Below are 24,623 nucleotides of genomic sequence, written 5' to 3' on the forward strand. Positions count from 1 at the left end.
TTCCTCCCTCTCAGCTCCTGTACGTCCTTGCTTCTTTCTCCCATGGCTTCTCTCTAAGAATCTGGGGGTTCTCTCTTGGCTTCTCTGGGGCAAACTCTGGGCTTCATCTCCTAGCTTAGCATCTCGAAACATCCTTCTGTCTGCATTTTCTAAATGTCTCCAAGTGCCAGGGTCAATGCCTGTGTCAGTTCTTAGCTCTCTTAAATTCTCCAGTGAAATAATCAAGCCCCACCCTGAATGAGCAGGGTCCACACCTCCACAGAAATAATTTTATCAGAGTTCCCACAGTTGACTGAGTCACATCTCCATGGAAATACTTAAAAGTTCCACCCAACAAGACTGGATTAAAAGATCATGGGGAGGCGGGGCAAGATGGCAGACTGGTGAGCTGTATGTTTTAGTTACTCCTCCAGGAAAGTAGGTAAAAAGCCAGGAACTGCGTGGACTGGACACCACAGAGCAATCTGTCTTTGGGCATACTTCATACAACACTCATGAAAACGTGGAACTGCTGAGATCAGCGAAATCTGTAAGTTTTTGCGGCCAGGGGACCCGCGCCCCTCCCTGCCAGGCTCAGTCCCGGGGGAGGAGGGGCTGTCAGCTCCAGGAAGGAGAAGGGAGAATTGCAGTGGCTGCTCTCATCGGAAACTCATTCTACTGATTCAAACTCCAACCATAGATAGACTGAGGCCAGACACCAGAGACTCTGAGAGCAGCCAGCCCAGCAGAGAGGAGACGGGCATAGAAGGAAAACAACACGAGAAGCTCCAAAGTAAAAGCAGAGGATTTTTGGAGTTCTGGTGAACACAGAAAGGGGAAGGGCGGAGATCAGGCCTTGAGGCGCATATGCAAATCCCGAAGCAAGGCTGATCTCTCTGCCCAGGGCACCTTTCCTTAATGGCCCTGGTTGCTTTGTCTATTAGCATTTCAATAACCCATTAGATCTCTGAGGAGGGCCGTATTTTTTTTTTTTTTTTTTTTTTTTAAATCCTTTTTGCTTTTTCTAAAACAATTACTCTAAGAAGCTCAATACAGAAAGCTTCAAAGAATTGAAATTTGGGCACGTCAAGTCAAGAGCAGAACTAAGAGAGCTCTGAGACAAAAGGCAATAATCCAGTGGCTGAGAAAATTCACTAAACAACACAACTTCCCAAGAAAAGGGGGGTGTCCGCTCACAGCCACCATCCTGGTGGACAGGAAACACTCCTGCCCATCGCCAGCCCCATAGCCCAGAGCTGCCCCAGACAACCCAGTGTGACGGAAGTGCTTCAAATAACAGGCACACACCACAAAACTGGGCGTGGACATTAGCCTTCCCTGCAACCTCAGCTGAATGTCCCAGAGCTGGGAAGGGGGAGCAGTGTGAATTAACAGAGCCCCATTCAGCCATCATTTGAGCAGACTGGGAGCCTCCCAACACAGCCCAGCAGCCCAGAACTGCCCTGGGGGGACGGCACTCACCTGTGACATAGCACAGTCATCCCTCAACAGAGGACCCGGGGTGCACAGCCTGGAAGAGGGGCCCACTTGCAAGTCTCAGGAGCCATACGCCAATACCAAAGACTTGTGGGTCAGTGGCAGAGACAAACTGTGGCAGGACTGAACTGAAGGATTAGACTATTGCAGTAGCTTTAAAACTCTAGGATCATCAGGGAGATTTGATTGTTAGGGCCACCCCCCCCTCCCCGACTGCCCAGAAACACGCCCCACATACAGGGCAGGCAACACCAACTACACACGCAAGCTTGGTACACCAATTGGGCCCCACAAGACTCACTCCCCCACTCACCAAAAAGGCTAAGCAGGGGAGATCTGGCTTGTGGAGAACAGGTGGCTCGTGGACGCCACCTGCTGGTTAGTTAGAGAAAGTGTACTCCACGAAGCTGTAGATCTGATAAATTAGAGATAAGGACTTCAACTGGTCTACAAACCCTAAAAGAACCCTATCAAGGACAGCAAATGCCACGAGGCCAAAAACAACAGAAAATTATAAAGCATATGAAAAAACCAGACGATATGGATAACCCAAGCCCAAGCACCCAAATCAAAAGACCAGAAGAGACACACCTAGAGCAGCTACTCAAAGATCTAAAGATGAACAATGAGACCCTAGTACGGGATATGAAGGAAATCAAGAAGACCCTAGAAGAGCATAAAGAAGACATTGCAAGACTAAATAAAAAAATGGATGATCTTATGGAAATTAAAGAAACTGTTGACCAAATTAAAAAGATTCTGGACACTCATAGTACAAGACTAGAGGAAGTTGAACAACGAATCAGTGACCTGGAAGATGACAGAATGGAAAATGAAAGCATAAAAGAAAGAATGGGGAAAAAAATTGAAAAACTCGAAATGGACCTCAGGGATATGATAGATAATATGAAACGTCCGAATATAAGACTCATTGGTGTCCCAGAAGGGGAAGAAAAGGGTAAAGGTCTAGGAAGAGTATTCAAAGAAATTGTTGGGGAAAACTTCCCAAATCTTCTAAACAACATAAATACACAAATCATAAATGCTCAGCGAACTCCAAATAGAATAAATCCAAAAAAACCCACTCCGAGACATATACTGATCACACTGTCAAACATAGAAGAGAAGGAGCAAGTTCTGAAAGCAGCAAGAGAAAAGCAATTCACCACATACAAAGGAAACAGCATAAGACTAAGTAGTGACTACTCAGCAGCCACCATGGAGGCGAGAAGGCAATGGCACGATATATTTAAAATTCTGAGAGAGAGGAATTTCCAGCCAAGAATACTTTATCCAGCAAAGCTCTCCTTCAAATTTGAGGGAGAGCTTAAATTTTTCACAGACAAAGAAATGCTGAGAGAATTTGCTAACAAGAGACCTGCCCTACTGGAGATACTAAAGGGAGCCCTACAGACAGAGAAACAAAGACAGGACAGAGAGACTTGGAGAAAGGTTCAGTACTAAAGAGATTCGGTATGGGTACAATAAAGGATATTAATAGAGAGAGGGAAAAATATGGCAAACATAATCCAAAGGATAAGATGGCCGATTCAAGAAATGCCTTCACGGTTTTAACGTTGAATGTAAATGGATTAAACTCCCCAATTAAAAGATATAGATTCGCAGAATGGATCAAAAAAAATGAACCATCAATATGTTGCATACAAGAGACTCATCTTAGACACAGGGACACAAAGAAATTGAAAGTGAAAGGATGGAAAAAAATATTTCATGCAAGCTACAGCCAAAAGAAAGCAGGTGTAGCAATATTAATCTCAGATAAAATAGACTTCAAATGCAGGGATGTTTTGAGAGACAAAGAAGGCCACTACATACTAATAAAAGGGGCAATTCAGCAAGAAGAAATAACAATCGTAAATGTCTATGCACCCAATCAAGGTGCCACAAAATACATGAGAGAAACATTGGCAAAACTAAAGGAAGCAATTGATGTTTCCACAATAATTGTGGGAGACTTCAACACATCACTCTCTCCTATAGATAGATCAACCAGACAGAAGACCAATAAGGAAATTGAAAACCTAAACAATCTGATAAATGAATTAGATTTAACAGACATCTACAGGACATTACATCCCAAATCACCAGGATACACATACTTTTCTAGTGCTCACGGAACTTTCTCCAGAATAGATCATATGCTGGGACATAAAACAAGCCTCAATAAATTTAAAAAGATTGAAATTATTCAAAGCACATTCTCTGACCACAATGGAATACAATTAGAAGTCAATAACCATCAGAGACTTAGAAAATTCACAAATACCTGGAGGTTAAAAAACACACTCCTAAACAATCAGTGGGTTAAAGAAGAAATAGCAAGAGAAATTGCTAAATATATAGAGACGAATGAAAATGAGAACACAACATACCAAAACCTATGGGATGCAGCAAAAGCAGTGCTAAGGGGGAAATTTATAGCACTAAACGCATATATTAAAAAGGAAGAAAGAGCCAAAATCAAAGAACTAATGGATCAACTGAAGAAGCTAGAAAATGAACAGCAAACCAATCCTAAACCAAGTAGAAGAAAAGAAATAACAAGGATTAAAGCAGAAATAAATGACATAGAGAACAAAAAAACAATAGAAAGGATAAATATCACCAAAAGTTGGTTCTTTGAGAAGATCAACAAGATTGACAAGCCCCTAGCTAGACTGACAAAATCAAAAAGAGAGAAGACCCATATAAACAAAATAATGAATGAAAAAGGTGACATAACTGCAGATCCTGAAGAAATTAAAAAAATTATAAGAGGATATTATGAACAACTGTATGGCAACAAACTGGATAATGTAGAAGAAATGGACAATTTCCTGGAAACATATGAACAACCTAGACTGACCAGAGAAGAAATAGAAGACCTCAACCAACCCATCACAAGCAAAGAGATCCAATCAGTCATCAAAAATCTTCCCACAAATAAATGCCCAGGGCCAGATGGCTTCACAGGGGAATTCTACCAAACTTTCCAGAAAGAACTGACACCAATCTTACTCAAACTCTTTCAAAACATTGAAAAAAATGGAACACTACCTAACTCATTTTATGAAGCTAACATCAATCTAATACCAAAACCAGGCAAAGATGCTACAAAAAAGGAAAACTACCGGCCAATCTCCCTAATGAATATAGATGCAAAAATCCTCAACAAAATACTTGCAAATCGAATCCAAAGACACATTAAAAAAATCATACACCATGACCAAGTGGGGTTCATTCCAGGCATGCAAGGATGGTTCAACATCAGAAAAACAATCAATGTATTACAACACATTAAAAACTCGAAAGGGAAAAATCAATTGATCATCTCAATAGATGCTGAAAAAGCATTTGACAAAATCCAACATCCCTTTTTGATAAAAACACTTCAAAAGGTAGGAATTGAAGGAAACTTCCTCAACATGATAAAGAGCATATATGAAAAACCCACAGCCAGCATAGTACTCAATGGTGAGAGACTGAAAGCCTTCCCTCTAAGATCAGGAACAAGACAAGGATGCCCGCTGTCACCACTGTTATTCAACATGGTGCTGGAAGTGCTAGCCAGGGCAATCCGGCAAGACAAAGAAATAAAAGGCATCCAAATTGGAAAAGAAGAAGTAAAACTGTCATTGTTTGCAGATGATATGATCTTATATCTAGAAAACCCTGAGAAATCAACGATACACCTACTAGAGCTAATAAACAAATTTAGCAAAGTAGCGGGATACAAGATTAATGCACATAAGTCAGTAATGTTTCTATATGCTAGAAATGAACAAACTGAAGAGACACTCAAGAAAAAGATACCATTTTCAATAGCAACTAAAAAAATCAAGTACCTAGGAATCAACTTAACCAAAGATGTAAAAGACCTATACAAAGAAAACTACATAACTCTACTAAAAGAAATAGAAGGGGACCTTAAAAGATGGAAAAATATTCCATGTTCATGGATAGGAAGGCTAAATGTCATTAAGATGTCAATTCTACCCAAACTCATCTACAGATTCAATGCAATCCCAATCAAAATTCCAACAACCTACTTTGCAGACTTGGAAAAGCTAGTTATCAAATTTATTTGGAAAGGGAAGATGCCTCGAATTGCTAAAGACACTCTAAAAAAGAAAAACGAAGTGGGAGGACTTACACTCCCTGACTTTGAAGCTTATTATAAAGCCACAGTTGCCAAGACAGCATGGTACTGGCACAAAGATAGACATATAGATCAATGGAATCGAATTGAGAATTCAGAGATAGACCCTCAGATCTATGGCCGACTGATCTTTGATAAGGCCCCCAAAGTCACCGAACTGAGCCATAATGGTCTTTTCAACAAATGGGGCTGGGAGAGTTGGATATCCATATCCAAAAGAATGAAAGAGGACCCCTACCTCACCCCCTACACAAAAATTAACTCAAAATGGACCAAAGATCTCAATATAAAAGAAAGTACCATAAAACTCCTAGAAGATAATGTAGGAAAACATCTTCAAGACCTTGTATTAGGAGGCCACTTCCTAGACTTTACACCCAAAGCACAAGCAACAAAAGAGGAAAATAGATAAATGGGAACTCCTCAAGCTTAGAAGTTTCTGCACCTCAAAGGAATTTCTCAAAAAGGTAAAGAGGCAGCCAACTCAATGGGAAAAAATTTTTGGAAACCATGTATCTGACAAAAGACTGATATCTTGCATATACAAAGAAATCCTACAACTCAATGACAATAGTACAGACAGCTCAATTATAAAATGGGCAAAAGATATGAAAAGACAGTTCTCTGAAGAGGAAATACAAATGACCAAGAAACACATGAAAAAATGTTCAGCTTCACTAGCTATTAGAGAGATGCAAATTAAGACCACAATGAGATACCATCTAACACCGGTTAGAATGGCTGCCATTAAACAAACAGGAAACTACAAATGCTGGAGGGGATGTGGAGAAATTGGAACTCTTATTCATTGTTGGTGGGACTGTATAATGGTTCAGCCACTCTGGAAGTCAGTCTGGCAGTTCCTTAGAAAACTAGATATAGAGCTACCATTCGATCCAGCGATTGCACTCCTCGGTATATACCCGGAAGATCGGAAAGCAGTGACACGAACAGATATCTGCACGCCAATGTTCATAGCAGCATTATTCACAATTGCCAAGAGATGGAAACAACCCAAATGTCCTTCAACAGATGAGTGGATAAATAAAATGTGGTATATACACACGATGGAATACTACGCGGCAGTAAGAAGGAACGATCTGGTGAAACATATGACAACATGGATGAACCTTGAGGACATAATGCTGAGCGAAATAAGCCAGGCACAAAAAGAGAAATATTATATGCTACCACTAATGTGAACTTTGAAAAATGTAAAACAAATGGTTTATAATGTAGAATGTAGGGGAACTAGCAGTAGAGAGCAATTAAGGAAGGGGGAACAATAATCCAGGAAGAACAGATAAGCTATTTAACGTTCTGGGGATGCCCAGAAATGACTATGGTCTGTTAATTTCTGATGGTTGTAGTAGGAACAAGTTCACTGAAATGTTGCTATATTATGTAACTTTCTTGGGGTAAAGTAGGAACATGTTGGAAGTTAAGCAGTTATCTTAGGTTAGTTGTCTTTTTCTTACTCCCTTGCTATGGTCTCTTTGAAATGCTCTTTTATTGTATGTTTGTTTTCTTTTTAACTTTTTTTTTCATACAGGTGATTTGAAAAAAGAAGGGAAAGTTAAAAAAAAAAAAAAAAAAAAAAAAAAAAAGAAAAAAGACAAACAAGGGAAAAAAAAAAAAAAAAAAAAAAAAAGATGTAGTGCCCCCTTGAGGAGCCTGTGGAGAATGCAGGGGTATTCGCCTACCCCACCTCCATGGTTGCTAACATGACCACAGACATAGGGGACTGGTGGTTTGATGGGTTGAGCCCTCTACCATAAGTTTTACCCTTGGGAAGACGGTTGCTGCAAAGGAGAGGCTAGGCCTCCCTGTATTTGTGCCTAAGAGTCTCCTCCTGAATGCCTCTTTGTTGCTCAGATGTGGCCCTCTCTCTCTGGCTAAGCCAACTTGAAAGGTGAAATCACTGCCCTCCCCCCTACGTGGGATCAGACACCCAGGGAAGTGAATCTCCCTGGCAACGTGGAATATGACTCCCAGGGAGGAATGTAGACCTGGCACCGTGGGACGGAGAACATCTTCTTGACCAAAAGGGGGATGTGAAAGGAAATGAAATAAGCTTCAGTGGCAGAGAGATTCCAAAAGGAGCCGAGAGGTCACTCTGGTGGGCACTCTTATGCACACTTTAGACAACCCTTTTTAGGTTCTAAAGAATTGGGGTAGCTGGTGGTGGATACCTGAAACTATCAAACTACAACCCAGAACCCATGAATCTCGAAGACAGTTGTATAAAAATGTAGCTTATGAGGGGTGACAATGGGATTGGGAAAGCCATAAGGACCAAACACCACTTTGTCTAGTTTATGGATGGATGTGTAGAAAAGTAGGGGAAGGAAACAAACAGACAAAGGTACCCAGTGTTCTTTTTTACTTCAATTGCTCTTTTTCACTCTAATTATTATTCTTGTTATTTTTGTGTGTGTGCTAATGAAGGTGTCAGGGATTGATTTAGGTGATGAATGTACAACTATGTAATGGTACTGTAAACAATCGAAAGTACAATTTGTTTTGTATGACTGCGTGGTATGTGAATATATCTCAATAAAATGATGATTAAAAAAAAAAAAAAAAAAAAAAAAAAAAAAAAAAAAAAAAAAAAAAAAAAAGATCATGGCTCTTCTGGTGTCCATAACAGTTTCAAACTGGCACAGTCATTTTTTTAATTTTTCATTTTTTAAATCTTTTTTCTTTTTTCTCCTCTTCCTCCTTCTTTGTGGAAGAAATGGAAATGTCCTCATATAAATTGTGGTGGTGAATGCATAACTATGTGATCATACTAGGAACCACTGATTGTTCACTTAGGATGGAATGTATGGTGTGTGAATAAAACTATTTAAAAAGTAAACAGAGGGAGGAGTCAGGCAAGATGGCGGCATAGAGAGGAGTGGAAGCTAAGTAGTCCTCCTGGAACAACTACAAAAAACCAGAAACAACTAGTAAATAATCCAGAATAACTGCGGGGGGACAAACAAGACCATCCATTCATCATACACCAACCTGAATTGGGAGGAATGCCCGAGAACACAGCATAAAATCTGTAAGTAAAACCTGCGGAACCAGGTCGGGAGACCCCCTCCCCCATAGCCCGAGCTGCAGAGCCGCCTGGTGCCACAGAGAAGCTCTCTCCCAGCAAGCGAATACAGCTCAGCTGAGCTCCAACTGGGGTTTTAAGTAGCGAGTGTGAACTGCTCACTACAGGTACGCAGCCCCAAAAAACAGACAGAGGCTTTGGGTGACGACTGACCTGGGAGAGCCAGAGGGTTGCCTTGGACTGGGTCTGAAGGGGACTATCTGTTTCTTTTTTGGCTCAGTGGAGAAAGCCCCAGTCATTTCCAGTTTCCAGGGCTGTGACTCTGGGAAGGGTGGAGACACCACAAGCAGAGAGAGAGACCATTGAAATGCTAATGACCTCCACCTGAGGGGTCTGTCTTCTCTAGGAGGAAAGGGGTGGGGCCCTTTCCATTCAGAACCAGACCCCAGAGCCTGGGGGAACACGGCCATACCTCCTCACACCAGTCAAGAATTATAGGCTAACAGGCGTCACCTGCTGGGCAGAAAAGCACAGTGACCTGAGGCATCAAAGGGTGGAGCAATTTTCTAAGACACACCCACAGGGAAACCAGATACTGAATATTTCTTCCCTCTGGGACCTGAGCCTGTTCTGGTCTGAGAAAACCCGATTTGGATAACCAAGGAAACCATGCCTAGACAACAGAAAATTACAACCTACACTAAGAAAAACAAAGTTATGGCCCAGTCAAAGGAACAAACGTACACTTCAACTGAGACACAGGAATTTAAACAACTAATGCTAAATCAATTCAAAAAGTTTAGAGAAGATATTGCAAAAGAGATAGAGGCTGTAAAGGAAGAACTGGACATGTATACGGCAGAAATCAAAAGTTCAAAAAACCTACTAGTAGAATCTATGGAAATGAAAGGCACAACATAAGAGATGAAAGACACAATGGAAACATACAACAGCAGATCTCAAGAGGCAGAAGAAAACACTCAGGAACTGGAGAACAAAACACCTGAAAGCCTACACGCAAAGGAGTAGATGGAGAAAAGAATGAAAAAATATGAGCAACGTCTCCGGGAACTCAAGGATGAAACAAAGTACAATAATGTACATATCATTGGTGTCCCAGAAGGAGAAGAGAAGGGAAAGGGGGCAGAAGCAATAATAGAGGAAATAATTAATGAAAATTTCCCATCTCTTATGACAGCCATAAAATTACAGATCCAAGAAGCACAGCATACTCCAAACAGAAGAGATATGAAGAGGCCTACGCCAAGACACTTAATAATCAGATTATCAAATGTCAAAGACAAAGAGAGAATCCTGAAAGCAGCAAGAGAAAAGCAATCCATTACATACAAAGGAAGCTTAATAAGACTATGTGCGGATCTCTCAGCAGAAACCATGGAGGCAAGAAGGAAGTGGTGTGATATATTTAAGATACTGAAAGAGAAAAACCACCAACCAAGAATCCTGTATCCAGCAAAGCTGTCCTTCAAATATGAGGGAGAGCTCAAAATATTTTCTGACAAACAGACAATGAGAGACTTTGTGAACAAGACACCTGCCCTACAGGAAATACTAAAGGGAGCACTACAGGGTGATAGAAGACAGGAGTGTGTGGTTTGGAACACAGTTTTGGGAGATGGTAGCACAACAATGTAAGTACACTGAACAAAGGTAACTATGAATACGGTTGAGAGAGAAAGGTGGGGAGCATGTGAGACACCACAAGAAAGGAGGAAAGATAACGACTGGGACTGTGTAACTTGGTGAAATCTAGAGTATTCAACAATTGTGATAAAATGTACAAATATGTTCTTTTACGAGGGAGAACAAGCAAATGTCAACCTTGCAAGGTGTTAAAAATGGGGAGGCATTGGGGGAGGGATGCAATCAGCATAAACTAGAGACTGTAACTAATAGAATCATTGTATTATGCTTCCTTTAATGTAACAAAGGTGATATACCAAGGTGAATGCAGATAAGAGGGGGGGATAGGGGAGGCATGTTAGACACTTGACATTGGTGGTATTGTCTGATTCTTTATTCTACTTTGATTTAAGGTTATTTTTCCTTTTGCTGCTTCCTAGCTGTCATTTTTTTTGTTTCCTCTTTCTTTTGCCTCTCTACCTTCTTTGACTCTCCCTCCTGCCTTGTGGAAGAAATGTAGATGCTCTTGCTTAGTATGAGCAGAATGTTCAATTAGGATGAACTTAAATGTTTGGAAATGAACAGGGGTGTTGGTAGCAAGATGTGAGAATAACTAACAGTGCCGAATGGTGTGTGAATGAGGTGGAAAGGGGAAGCTCAGAGTCATATATGTCACCAGAAGGAAAGTTGGAGGTCAAAAGATGGAAATGTATAAAACTGAATCCTATGGTGGGCAATGTCCATGATCAACTGTACAAATACTAGAAATCACTTCATGAACCAGAACAAATGTATGACAATACAATTAGAAGTTAATAATAGAGGGGCATATAGGGAAGAACTATATACCTATTACAAACTATATACTACAGTTAGTAGTATTTCAACATTTTTTCATAAACAGTAACAAACGTATATCAATACTAGGAGTCAACAATTGAGGGGGGTTGGTTAGGGATAGGGGAGGTTTAGAGTTTCCTTTTCTTTTTTTCTCTTTTCATCTTTCACTTTATTTCTTGTCTGGAGTAATGAAAAGTTTCTAAAAATTGAACAAAAATTAAGTGTGATGGATGCACAGCTGTATGAGGGTACCCAGGGGCAAGTGATTGTACACTTTGGATCTTTGGATAATTGTATGGTATCTGAACAATCTCAATAAAAATGGAAAATAAAATAAAATAAAATAAAATGAAAAAAAAAAAAGTAAACAGAGGGATAAAAGTGCTGGAGAAATTGTGGAGAGAGGGAAGTACCTAATCACTGTTGGCAGGGAAGTAGAATGGTGCAGCCCATCTGTAAGGCAGTGTGGTCGTTCCACAGGAAGCTAAGTATGGGGTTACCATATGGTCCTGCAACCCCGTTATTGGGAATATACTTGGAAGAACTGAGAGCAGGGACACGAATGGACATTTGCACACTGATGTTTATGGCAGCAGTATTCACGGTTCGCAATGGATGGAGGGGGCCTAAGGGTATATCGACTGATGAATGGAATGGCGAATGGTGGTATATACATACAATGTAATATTGAGTGGCTACAAGAAGGAATGAAGTTGTAAGGTATGCAACTAGGTGAATGGACCTTGAGGACAGTATGTTGAGTGAAATAAACCAGAAATGAAAAGATAAGCATTGTAACACCATGCTAATAAGGACTAACTATAATGTGCAAACACTGAAAATTGAATCTGACAGCATAGGTTATCAGGGGAAGGTTTAGGGTAAAGGTTCCTAGACTGTAAGCTCTTACAGCAGTTACATCTATTCTTGAGCTGTAATGGTTATTTCTAAATTCTGAGATGCTGAGCTGTTTGTGTATAACCTGGTCGGTCTCTGCAACTTCAGGTATCTGTGCGACACCTGAGACTCAGAGCCAGAGTTCAGCAGCTATGAATGTCAGCATTATCCCATACAGCAAATGTTAAAGAAGCTGAAAAAGAGATCATACTCCAAACAGAGAATGAACGAAACAGACTTGATTCTGAAAAAGAGTTCAGACTTCAATTAGAGATATGAATGAAGCTGATCTGGATATGACTAAGGCAAATCAGACTAAAGGGTAAAGGATGATATTGACAGTGTTTTAGAACTTCAACTTCTGTGTGAGACCAAAGGAAGAGATGTTTATTTGGTGCAAAATCTATATTTTCTGTAGCACACTATACAATTTAACTTGCATGATCAGTTTATTCAAAACCATAATTACATGGAACTTTGAATAGGGAGTAAGATCTGGTTGGTTTGCACAAGTGAGTGTGGAGCCCCAATACATCCCAGAGTAATTTGAGCATAGAATAAAAATGTATTTGCAAAGTCCCCTTGAGAGACTGGGGGGAAATGTGGAAATATTAAACTTCCCCACCTGGGGAATTACTGATATTCTCACAAGCACTGGGGACTACCAATTTAGAAGGCTGAGCCCTCAGTCTTGGGGCTTGCCCTTATGAAGCTTCTTACTGCAAAGGAGGCTGAGCATACTTATAATTGTGCCTAAGAGTCAACCCAGAGAACCTCTTTTGGTGCTCAGATGTGGCCTCTCTCTCTAAGCCAACTCAGCAGGCGAACTCACTGCCCTCCTCTCTACATGGGACATGACTCCCAGGGGTGTAAACCTCCCTGGCAACATGGGACATGACTCCCGGGGATAAGACTGGACTTGGCATCAGGGGATTGAGAAATCCTTCTTGACCAAAACGGGGAAGAGAAATGAAACAAAATAAAGTTTCAATGGCTAAGAGATTTCAAATGGAGTCAAGAGGTCATTCTGGAAGTTATTCTTATGCATTATATAGATATCCCTTTTTAGTTTTTAGTGTATTAGAACAGCTAGAAGGAAATATCTTAAACTGTTAAGCTGCAATCCAGAATCCTTTTCTTGAAGACGATCATATAAATATATAGCTTACACAGGATGACTGTGTGATTGTGAAAATCTTGTGGCCCACACACCCTTTAGCCGGTGTATGGACAGATGAGTAGAAAAATGGGAGATAGAAAGTAAATGAATAATGGGGGGGGGGGGCAGGGAAAAGTATGAGATATTTTGGGTGTTCTTTTTTACTTTTATTTTTATTCTTATTTTTATTTCTTGGAGTAATGAAAATGTTCAAACAATTGTGGTGATGAATGCACAACTGTATGATGATACTGTGAACAACTGATTGTACACTTTGGATGATTTTATGGCACATAAATACATCTCAATAAAATTGCCTAAAAAAATAGTTTCAGGGGCTGAGAGATTTCATATGGAGTCAAGAGGTCATTCTGTAGAGTATTCTTATGTGTTACATAGATATCCCTTTTTAGTTTTTAGTGTATTGGAATAGCTAGAAGAAAATATCTGAAACTGTTGAACAGTAACCCAGTAGCCTTGATTCTTGAAGACAACTGTGTAACTATATAGCTTACACGGTGTGACCATGTGATTGTGAAAACCTTGTGGCTCATACTCCCTTTATCCAATGTATGGACAGATGAGTGGAAAAATGGGATCAAAAAGTAAATAAAATAGGGGGGGATGGGAGGGATAGGATGTTTTAGGTGTTCTTTTTTACTTCTATTTTTATTCTTATTTTTTGGAGTAATGAAAATGTTCAAAAATTGTGGTGATGAATGCACAACTATATGATGGTACTGTGAACAATTTATTGTACACTTTGGATGATTGTATGGTATGTGAATATAGCTCAATAAAATTGAATTTTTAAAATGTGGCAAAAAGTCAACAATTGGTGAATTGAGGTGAAGGTATATGATCAGTCATTGTTCTATTCTTGCAACTTCTCTGTAGGAAATGGTCAACACATATGGAAAGCTGGTCGACCATCAGAATGAATAAATAAATAAATAAATAAATAAATAAATAAATAACGAAAATGAGAAATCATCTGTCAATTTTCTGATTGGCAAGGTCTAAAAATATTGCTGATATTTCTTCTTGCAGAAAATATTCGGAAACAGGCATTTTCTGTGGCCCTACTGGTGGAAGTGTGGCATTAAGTCTTTTTAGAAGGAAATTTGACAATTCCTCTTTAAAGTTAGAATAGTTTGTTTATCCCAGAACTTCAAGTTATAGAAACCTGTCCTACAGAAATGTCCCCACAAGAATACATATACGAACAGTCATTCATTCACTTCCTAACTTTTTGTGATATCATAAAATTGGGAAAAAAACAAAATCCTATTAATAAGGGACCAGGTAAAAGAAATATTATGGTATGTCTGAATTATAATCATGGGCAGTTGTTCAGAAGGTAGTTCTTCAATCTGATGTGGAAAGATAACTGTAACCTAGAAGTCAGGATTTAACAAATGATTATAATTACTGAATCATTATATAGATATTTCTTTTTTACTTTGTGGTCTATTAAAGTGGCCAGAGGGAAATACCTTAAATTTCTGAACTATAATCCAGATGCCTTGATCTCTGGTAATGATTGTATAACTATATAGCCTTTATCTTGTGATTGTAAAAACCTTGTGACTTATGAAAGAGTTCCTTTCTACGAGATTTTTTAAAAATCTCGTCACTTTTAGTTTCTCCCTTGTGTTTTGTTAACTACTGTTTGTAATCTAAATGAATTCTGTTTGTGTACCCTTTCTGTTTGTTTCCTTAATAAAATACTTTTTTCCTTCCATTAAAAAAAAAAAAAAACCTTGTGACTGACCCTCACTTATACCCCTTTATCCTGTTTTTCAACTTTAGAGTCCTATGATCACGAAAGACAGTCCCTAATGTTTATTAATGAAAGGCCTCAAGTCAGCCCAGAACCAAACCACCTCAATTCCAAAACTATCTTGCCAGACAAAGGTGGATCTAACCAAAATTGGCCCCCCTGACTTGTGCAGTACCTTAAACTTTAACCTATAAATGACTTATACTTCATTATAATACTAAAAATCATGCCCATCATCTTATTAAGGCCCCTATTTTCTTACATATTTCTGTGACTAAGCATGTAATCAATCTGCACATGCTCAATAATTAGATCATCTCTAACTTCATCATCTCAAGCCACTGTGCTCATTATCTTAAAACTTGCCCATTTTTTGGTACTATAAAACTATCAGAGTTACTGCAACTCTGGGAGACAGATTTTTGAGCCGATAGGCCATCTGATCCCCTGCTTCGAGCCTAGCAATAGACTCTTTCTCCCTTTGAAGCCCCAATGTCTCAGGAATTGGTCATTTGAGCTCATCAGGCAGAGAACCCACTGTTTTTTATTGGAATCATGACCATAACTTAGTCACAATAAATATTTATTGAATTGCTAAGTTAAGTGAAAACCACAAGCTGGTGAACTATATATTTACATGCTTTCACTGTTTCAAGATAAAGAAATAGATAGTAACTAGATATAAAGAGTAGACTGGAAGTCTACTGGACAAGATGGCATAGATTCCTCTCTCCCTGCTCTTCCTCACGGAGTAAAACTATAAACCTGGGAAATAATACAAGAGGCATCCAAGGGAGGGACTCTGAAAGGAGTAAAGAGGAAGGCAGACAAGTTAGGGACCCAAGGACTAGAAAAACAATACAGTAGCAGGGCATCTTCCAATCTCCCATACAACAATAGAAGGCAACCCAGGCCCAGCATCTCTGATCCCCTAACCTTGCAACAGAAGGCAGACCAGGTAGTCTCTTTCTTCCCCCAGATTGAACAGGAGTCCCTCCAACAACACCAGGCAAGACCTGAGGAACCAGCAAGGAGATTAATTGGGAGCTCCAATGACAACAAGAAAACAGAGAAAATGCTCTCCTTCCCTACTAGGCCTGAAACATCCTTTCCCCATCTAGATACCTCTCCCACTTAGAGACACCTGGCAAACAGGTAACAGTGGCAGGGGAGATCCCAGCACAACAAGTACCCAGCTAGGAAATGCTCTTCATCCCTGCAAGGCAAAGAACCCTTTCTCCCACTGAGAGACACCAGGCAACCAGACAGTTCCAGCAAGGGGGATCCTGCCACGATAGGCACGCAGCCCAGCAAGCACTCTTTGTCCCCTCAAACTGTAGAATATCTTCCCCCACCTAGAGACAATGGACAACCGAGGCGGGGAGTGCACTGGCAGGGAGACCCCAATATAACAAGCATTCAGCTGGGAAGGAAATCCTTTCTCCCACAGAAAGATATTGGTGGCCAGGGGGCTCCAGCAGGGGGGATCCTGCCACAAGTGCCCAGGAAGTGTTCTTTGTCCCAACAAGCCAGAGAATTCCTTCCCCCAAGTAGATACACTGAGTTACACTGAGTGGCTGGGTAGCACCAGCAGAGGGTATCCCACCACAACAAGCCATACAGCCCTGAAAAGCACTCTGTCCCCAGGGGTTGAGACTCCCTTCCATCACCTAGAAGAACCAAATAGCTCAGGCTGGGTGGGGAACTTCTTCTGACCTCCTAAGATGGCACCAGCAGGGATCAGTGGGAGCCCCAGGAGCAAAAGACAAACCAAGCAGACCAAAATAGCATTTCAAAGGCTCTGAAAATTAAATTGTTATTGGAACCCAGACCACAAAAGTAGGTCAGAACCTGTGTGCTAAACCTAAACAGGGTGACTGCTAAAATAGAAAATTTAAATAGGACCCAGAATCTCCTAATTTAATAGCTGAAATATCCAGGACACAATCTAAAGTCACCTGCCATATGAAGAACTAGAAAAATTGCAACTTGAATGAGAAAAAACAATCAATTGATGCCAATTCTAAGATGAATCAGATGTTAGAATTACCTGAAAAGGATTTTAAAGAAGCCAACATAAAAATGCCTCAATAGGAGCCTGTGGAGAATGCAGGGGTATTCGCCTACCCCACCTCGATGGTTGCTAACATGACCACAGACATAGGGGACTGGTGGTTTGATGGGTTGAGCCCTCTACCACAGGTTTTACCCTTGGGAAGACGGTTGCTGCAAAGGAGAGGCTAGGCCTCCCTATGGTTGTGCCTAAGAGCCTCCTCCCGAATGCCTCTTTGTTGCTCAGATGTGGCCCTGTCTCTCTAGCTAAGCCAACTTGAAAGGTGAAATCACTGCCCTCCCCACTACGTGGGATCAGACACCCAGGGGAGTGAATCTCCCTGGCAACGTGGAATACGACTCCCGGGGAGGAATGTAGACCTGGCATCGTGGGACAGAGAACATCTTCTTGACCAAAAGGGGGATGTGAAAGGAAATGAAATAAGCTTCAGTGGCAGAGAGATTCCAAAAGGAGCCAAGAGGTCACTCTGGTGGGCACTCTTATGCACACTTTAGACAACCCTTTTTAGGTTCTAAAGAATTGGGGTAGCTGGTGGTGGATACCTGAAACTATCAAACTACAACCCAGAACCCATGAATCTCGAAGACAGTTGTATAAAAATGTAGCTTATGAGGGGTGACAATGGGATTGGGAAAGCCATAAGGACCACACTCCACTTTGTCTAGTTTATGGATGGATGAGTAGAAAAATAGGGGAAGGAAACAAACAGACAAAGGTACCCAGTGTTCTTTTTTACTTCAATTGCTCTTTTTCACTCTAATTATTATTCTTGTTATTTTTGTGTGTGTGCTAATGAAGGTGCCAGGGATTGATTTGGGTGATGAATGTACCACTATGTAATGGTACTGTAAACAATCGAAAGTACGATTTGTTTTGTATGACTGCGTGGTATGTGACTATATCTCAATAAAATGAAGATAAAAAAAAAAAATGCCTCAATAATTTGGGAGTTCTTTTTTTCTATTATTTTTTATTTTTATTCTTTCTGGTATAAGGAAAATGTTCAAAAATAGATTGGGGTGATGAATGCACAACTATATGAAGATACTGTGAACAGTTGATTGTACACCATGGATGACTGTATGGTATGTGAATATATCTCAATAAAACTGAATACCAAAAAGCCTCAATAAACAACTACAAATTCTCTTGAAACAAATAAAATGTAGAAAATCTCAGCAGAAAAATAGAAGTCATAAAAGAGAACCAAATGAAAATCATAGAACTGAAACATGTAACAAGTGAATTAAAAGCTCACTGTCTGGGCTCAGTAGTTTAATGGAGATGACAGAGGATAGAATCAGTAAACCTGAGGACAGATCAATGGAATTTAGCCAATCTGATCAACAAGAAAGGAATTAGACTGGAAAAAAAAATGAACAGAACAAAAGATCCAACCATTATATCACTGGAGTCCTAGAAGAGAGAGTGGCTAAAAAACTATTCAAAGAAATAATTGCTGAAAACTTCCCAAATTTGGCAAAACATATAAATCTACAGATTCAAGAAGCCCTAAATAGTTCAGTCTGGTTGGTGCCTGGCAGCCAGAGCATATGGGAACATCCTGGCTCCTGCGAGCAGCACAGTGCAGCACAGTGCTGGGTTATCTGGTTTCAGGTAAGATGAAGTAAGCACATTCACCCTGTCTCTCCCACTGAATGCAGGTATAAAACCTGGACAGAATGCATGAACTAGCAGTTTGATAATTCTGAAATGTAAACAGTAGCAGGCAGTTTAGGGAAAAAGGCCAGAATTTGAAGGACCACCAAAAGGATTGTGACTTTGCTATGTTTTCCCTGGTATTCCCCCAGCCCAGAATCAAGGCAGCCCCAAATCCAGAAGCAAGCACTGAGGCATCGATAAAATTCATTCCAGAAGAAGCCCTCTAGATCTGGCTTGAAAAATTTATCATGTATCAGGGAATTCCTAATGCTCAGAGAGAAAAAAGAAAATCTGTTTTTCTTTTTTGTTTCCTCCTGTCTCTCATACCCCAGACATCAAAAAAAGAAAAAAAATCTAGCAGCAGTAGCAGAAACAACCAGAATCACAGCAGCAATGGAGCCCAATAGGTCCCTAAAGCCTAGAAGGAAGGAAATCCTCCTTTCTGACTGGAGGAGCTGTGATCCCAAGTGGGCAGGGAGACCCCCACCATTGCTTTTTCTCTCTGTGTCCATCTGCCACTTGTCTCACACATGGGCACAGATGTAAGAAGCGCACAGCAGAGTGGGATAAGTAAAGCTCCAGTTTTCTGGCAGGAGGATAGAAAAGGGGAGTCACAGGGAACCAGAAAGTACATGGGAGATCATAAAGAGGAGTTGAGGAAAGCAACCCCATAAAATCATATATGAACTCCCAGGCTCACCCTCAAGCTGCACGTGAGTGGATCTAATCCTAAACAGACAAGCCAACATTTTGAGAACTGAACTAAGGGACAGACCACTGCCTAGGTCCCAGACTGTCCATAGGGTGGCATACACACAAGACAGGCCCAGATGGCACTGTAAAGGTTTGAAAACTAAACTAACATTGAAAGCACAAACCACAGAATGCTGGTGAGAACCTGTAACCTGAAACTAAACGGGTCAATTGCCTATCACAAACAAAAACATCAACCTTCTCCATAGGATTTAAACAAAACCCAGAGTCTCAAAAGTTATACATATTCAGAGGCTAAAGAATGGGAGTGGTTGCTTAACATGTGCAGAATGTTTAACTAGTTTGAACTTAAACATTTAAAAATGGACAAAGGTGACGATAGCAGGTTATTGTGAGAATAATTAACAGTGCTGAATGGTGTGTGAGTATGGTGGAAAGGGGAAGTTAAGAGTCATGTATATCACCAGACAGAAAGTTGGAGCTTAAAACACAGAAATGTATAACACAGTGAATCTTGTGGTAGATAATGTCCATGATTAACTGAACAAATATAAAAAAAAGTTCTCTCATGAACTAGAGCAGATGCACAACACTATTATAAGGAGTTAATAATAGAGGGGTATATGGGGGGAAAATGTACCTATTGCAAACTATGGACTATAGTTAACAGCAATATTTTAATACTCTTTCATCAACAGTAACAAATTTATCACATCAATACTATGGGTCAATAATATGGGGGGATAAGGAGAATGGGAGGATTAGAGTTTTCTTTTTCTTTTTCCTTTTCTGCAGTAATGAAAATGTTCTAAATTTGATCATGGGGCTATAGGCACAACTATGCAATGATACTCTGAGCCAGTGATTGCATACTTCAGATGGTTTCTATGCTGTGTGAATATATCTCAATAAAACTGCATTTTAAAAGGTATACATATTAAAAATGTTGAGTACAACAATCCAAAATTACATGGCACATGAAAAACCAGGAAAATCTCAACTCACATGAGAAAAAAACAATCAAAAGACACCAACACTGAGATGACAAAAATGCTAGAATTCTCTGAAAAAGACTTTAAAGCAGCTATTACAAAAACCCTCCAAAAGTTAGGGGCAAACACTCTGGGAAACAACAGGAAGATACAAAGTCTCACCAAAGAAACAGAACATATAAAAAGAAACAAACAGAAATTTTAAAACTGAAAAATACAATAAAAGAAATAACCACAACCCCCTATGTGGGATCAGACACCCAGGGGAGTGAATCTCCCTGGCAATGTGGAATATGACTCCCAGGGAGGAATGTAGACCCAGCATTGTGGGATGGAGAACATCTTCTTGACCAAAAGGGAGATGTGAAAGGAAATGAAATAAGCTTCAGTGGCAGAGAGATTCCAAAAGGAGCCAAGAGGTCACTCTGGTGGGCACTCTTATGCACAATATAGACAACCCTTTTTAGGTTCTAGTGAATTGGAGTAGCTAGCAGTAAATACCTGAAACTATCAAACTACAACCCAGAACCCATGAATCTGGAAGACGATTGTATAAAAATGTAGATTATGAGGGGTGACAATGCGATTGGGAAAGCCATATGGACCTCCCCTTTGTCTAGTTTATGGATGGATGAGTAGAAAAATGGGGGAAGGAAAAAAACAAACAAACAAAAAAGGCACCCAGTGTTCTTTTTTACTCTAATTGCTCTTCTTCACTTTAATTTTTATTCTTGTTATTTTTGTGTGTGCGGTAATGAAGGTGCCAGGGATTGATTTTGGTGATGAATGCACAGCTATCTGGTGGCACTGTGAACAACTGAATGTATGCTTTGTTTTGTATGACTGCATGGTATGTGAATATATCTCAATAAAATGAATTTAAAAAAAGTGAGGGAGAAAGGGGGCAAGATGGCAGAGCGGTGAGGTGTGTGTTTTAGTTACTCCTCTGGGGCAGTGGGTTTATAGCCAGGAACTGTGTAGAATGGACACCGCAGAGGAATCCAAGTTTGGGCATGGTCACACAACAGTCACAAGTGCATGGAGCAGCTGAGATCAGTGAAATCTGAAAGTCCTTGAGGCCAGGGGGCCCATGCCCCTCCCTGCCAGGCACAACAGACTGTTTTGTGGCTGGTTTCCTGAGGGAGGAGGGGATGTCAGTGCTGGGAACCAGGAGGGAGAACTGCAGTTGCAGAACTTATTAACAAACTCAGACTGCTGAACAAAAACTCCTACCATAGATAAGCTGAGACCAGACACTGGAGAATCTGGAAGCAGTCAGCCCGGCGGAGAGGAGACAGGGCTAGCAAAAACAGCAAAAAAAAAGAAAACAATAGAGACTTCCGGAGTTGGGGGTGAACATTATACAGAGAAGTGCTGAGCTCAAACAGAATCAGGCACATATGCAAACCAAGGGGACCAGGGCCCTACTCTAAAAAGCCCTTTTTTCTGGGTTTTTTTTGCAACTCAATTGCTCTCCAACTCCTTGTCTTTTTGCATTTCAATAGCCCATCAGAACTGAAAGGGCTGAATTAAAGCACTTTTCTTTAATAGTCTATACTGGGCCTTTCTCTTTTTTCTTTTTTTACCTTTTTCTCTTTTTTAAAAAATAACTATTCTAAGTAGCCCATTACAGAAAGCCTCAAAGACTTGCGATTTGGGCCCAGGCAAGAGCAGAGCTAAGATAGCTCTGAGAGACAAAGCAGTAAGTCTAGTGGGGGAAACAATTTGCTAAAGGCCATAATTTCCCAAAGAGAAGGGGGGCATGGTCTAGCTCCGGTGGCAGCCCCGCTTCAGGGAACTCAGATCCCAGGGGCTGAAATTCAGAAACCAACTTCAGCCACCCATGCCCCCGACAGGGTCAGGGTCACCAGGAGAAGTAAAGGCACTGCACCTCCTTACACTGGTGGGGGAGCTGTGGGCTAGCAAGCGCCACCTGCTGGACAGGATAGGAAAAGCACAGAATCTAAAGGCCTCACAGGAGGGTCTCATTCTCAAGGAAACTCCACAACCTCCTCCTGAGACCTGGGCCTCTCTGGACTGGGAAAACCTGACTGGGGTTGACCATATCTGAGGGGACACTCACACAAAAAGGCTACATAGAGGCAGGGCAAGAAACAGAAAAACAAGAGGTGAAAAACTCCAAACAACTAAAGAGAACCTAAGTTAGAGGCCTAGAATAAGCTGAACTGAACACCAAAGGATAGAGAACAAAGCCAACCAACAAGAAAACCTTAGGTAAAAGAGTAAAAATGAGCTTCATAATAAACTAATCAAGAAAGTCAGATGCCTAGACAGCTCAAGATAATGAGCCATACTAGGAAACACGAAAATATGGACCAGCCAGAGGAACAAACTAACAGTTCAAACGAGATACAGAAGTTGAGGCAACTAACACTAAATCAATTCAGTGAACTGAAGGAAGATCAATTCCTTCCTAAATCAATTCAAAAATCAAGTTAATGAACTGAAGGAAGATATAGCAAAAAAGATGAAGGATATAAGGAAGATACTGGATGACCATAAGGAAGAATTCATAAACTTGAAAAAACAAATAGCAGAACTTATGGGAATGAAGGGAATAATGGAGGAGATGAAAAAGAAAATGGAGGGATACAACAGTAGATTTGAACAGGCAGAAGAAAGCATCAGTGACTTGGAAGACCAGACATCTGAATTCACACATAAAAAGAACAGATGGTGAAAAGAATGGAAAAATACGAGCAGGGTCTTAGGAAGCTGAGTGACAACATGAAGCACAAGATTATAATGTGTTACGGGTGTCCCAGAGGGAGAAGAGAAGGGAAAAGGAGCAGAAAGAATAACAGAAGAAATACACACTGAAAATTTCCGAACTCTTATGAAAGACAGAAAATTGCAGATTCTTGAAGTACAGCGTACCCCAAACAGAATAGATCCCAATAGACCTACTCCAAGACACTTACTGATCAGATTTTCCAATGTCAAAGACAAAGAAAGAATTCTGAAAGCAGCAAGAAAAAAGCAATCCATCACATACAGGGAAGCTCGAAAAGACTATGTACAGATTTCTCTGCAGAAATTATGGAGGCAAGAAGACAGCGGTATGATATATTTAAGATACTGAAAGAGAAGAACTGCCAACCAAGAATTCTATATCCAACAAAACTGTCCTTCAAAAATGAGGGAGACTCTAGCTAAGCCAATATGGCAGATGAAATCACTGCCCTCCCCCCTACGTGGGATCTGTCACCCAGGAGTGTAAATACCCCTGGCAACGTGGAATATGACTCCCAGGGAGGAATCTAGACCCGGCATCGTGGGATGGAGAACATCTTCTTGACCAAAAGGGGGATGTGAAATGAAATGAAATAAGTTTCAGTGGCTGAGAGATTCCAAAAGGAGCCAAGCGGTCACTCTGGTGGGCACCCTTATGCACAATATAGACAACCCCTTTTAGGTTCTAATGAATTGGAATAGCTAGCAGAAAATACCTGACACTATCAAACTACAAACCAGAACCCTTGAATCTTGAAGACAATTGTATATAAATGTAGCTTATGAGGGGTGACAATGCGATTGGGAAAGCCATGTAGATCACACTCCCCTTTGTCCAGTGTATGGCTGGATGAGTAGAAAAACGGGGGCAAAAAAAAAAAAAAGCACCCAGTGTTCTTTTTTACCTTAATTGTTCTTTTTCACTTTAATTTTTATTCTTATTACTTTTGTGTGTGTGATAATGAAAATGTTCAAAAATTAATTTTGATGATGGACACACAACTATATGGTGGTACTGTGAACTGATTATACACTTTGTATGACTGCATGGTATGTGAATATATCTCAACAAAACTGAATTATTAAAAAAATAAGGGAGAGATTAAAATATTTTCAGACAGACACTGAGAGAGTTTGTGAATAAAAGACTGGTGCTATAAGAAATACTAAAGGGAGTGCTACAGGCTGATAGGAAAAGACAGGAGAGATTTGGAGAAGAGTGTAGAAATGAAGATTAACAGGAAGGGTAAAAGTAGAGAGAGGAAAAAATAAAACATGACATATAAAATCCAAAAGACAAAATGGTAGAAGAAAGTACTGCCCTTACAGTAATAACACTAAATGTTAATAGATTTAACTCCCCAATAAAAAGACACAGACTGGCAGAATGGATTAAAAAACAGGACCCATCTATATGCCATCT

General features: G+C 40.3%; 1 protein-coding gene across 8 annotated transcripts in view; it reads right to left on the reverse strand.

The window, feature by feature from the left end:
• The window catches only part of ZNF182 (zinc finger protein 182), a 108,579-nt gene that overhangs the window by 66,568 nt on the left and 17,388 nt on the right, over positions 1-24,623 (reverse strand). For 2 of the 8 annotated variants that reach the window (XM_037821886.1, XM_037821884.1), the window contains one exon: positions 15,941-16,020. The exons of the other annotated variants lie outside the window; for them this stretch is intronic. In XM_037821886.1, coding sequence (XP_037677814.1) covers positions 15,941-16,020 — 80 coding nt within the window. The remainder of the gene's footprint in view (positions 1-15,940; positions 16,021-24,623) is intronic. 8 annotated transcript variants of the gene reach the window in all.

The sequence above is a fragment of the Choloepus didactylus genome, chromosome X (genome assembly GCF_015220235.1).
Source record: "Choloepus didactylus isolate mChoDid1 chromosome X, mChoDid1.pri, whole genome shotgun sequence".
Taxonomy (NCBI): domain Eukaryota; kingdom Metazoa; phylum Chordata; class Mammalia; order Pilosa; family Megalonychidae; genus Choloepus; species Choloepus didactylus.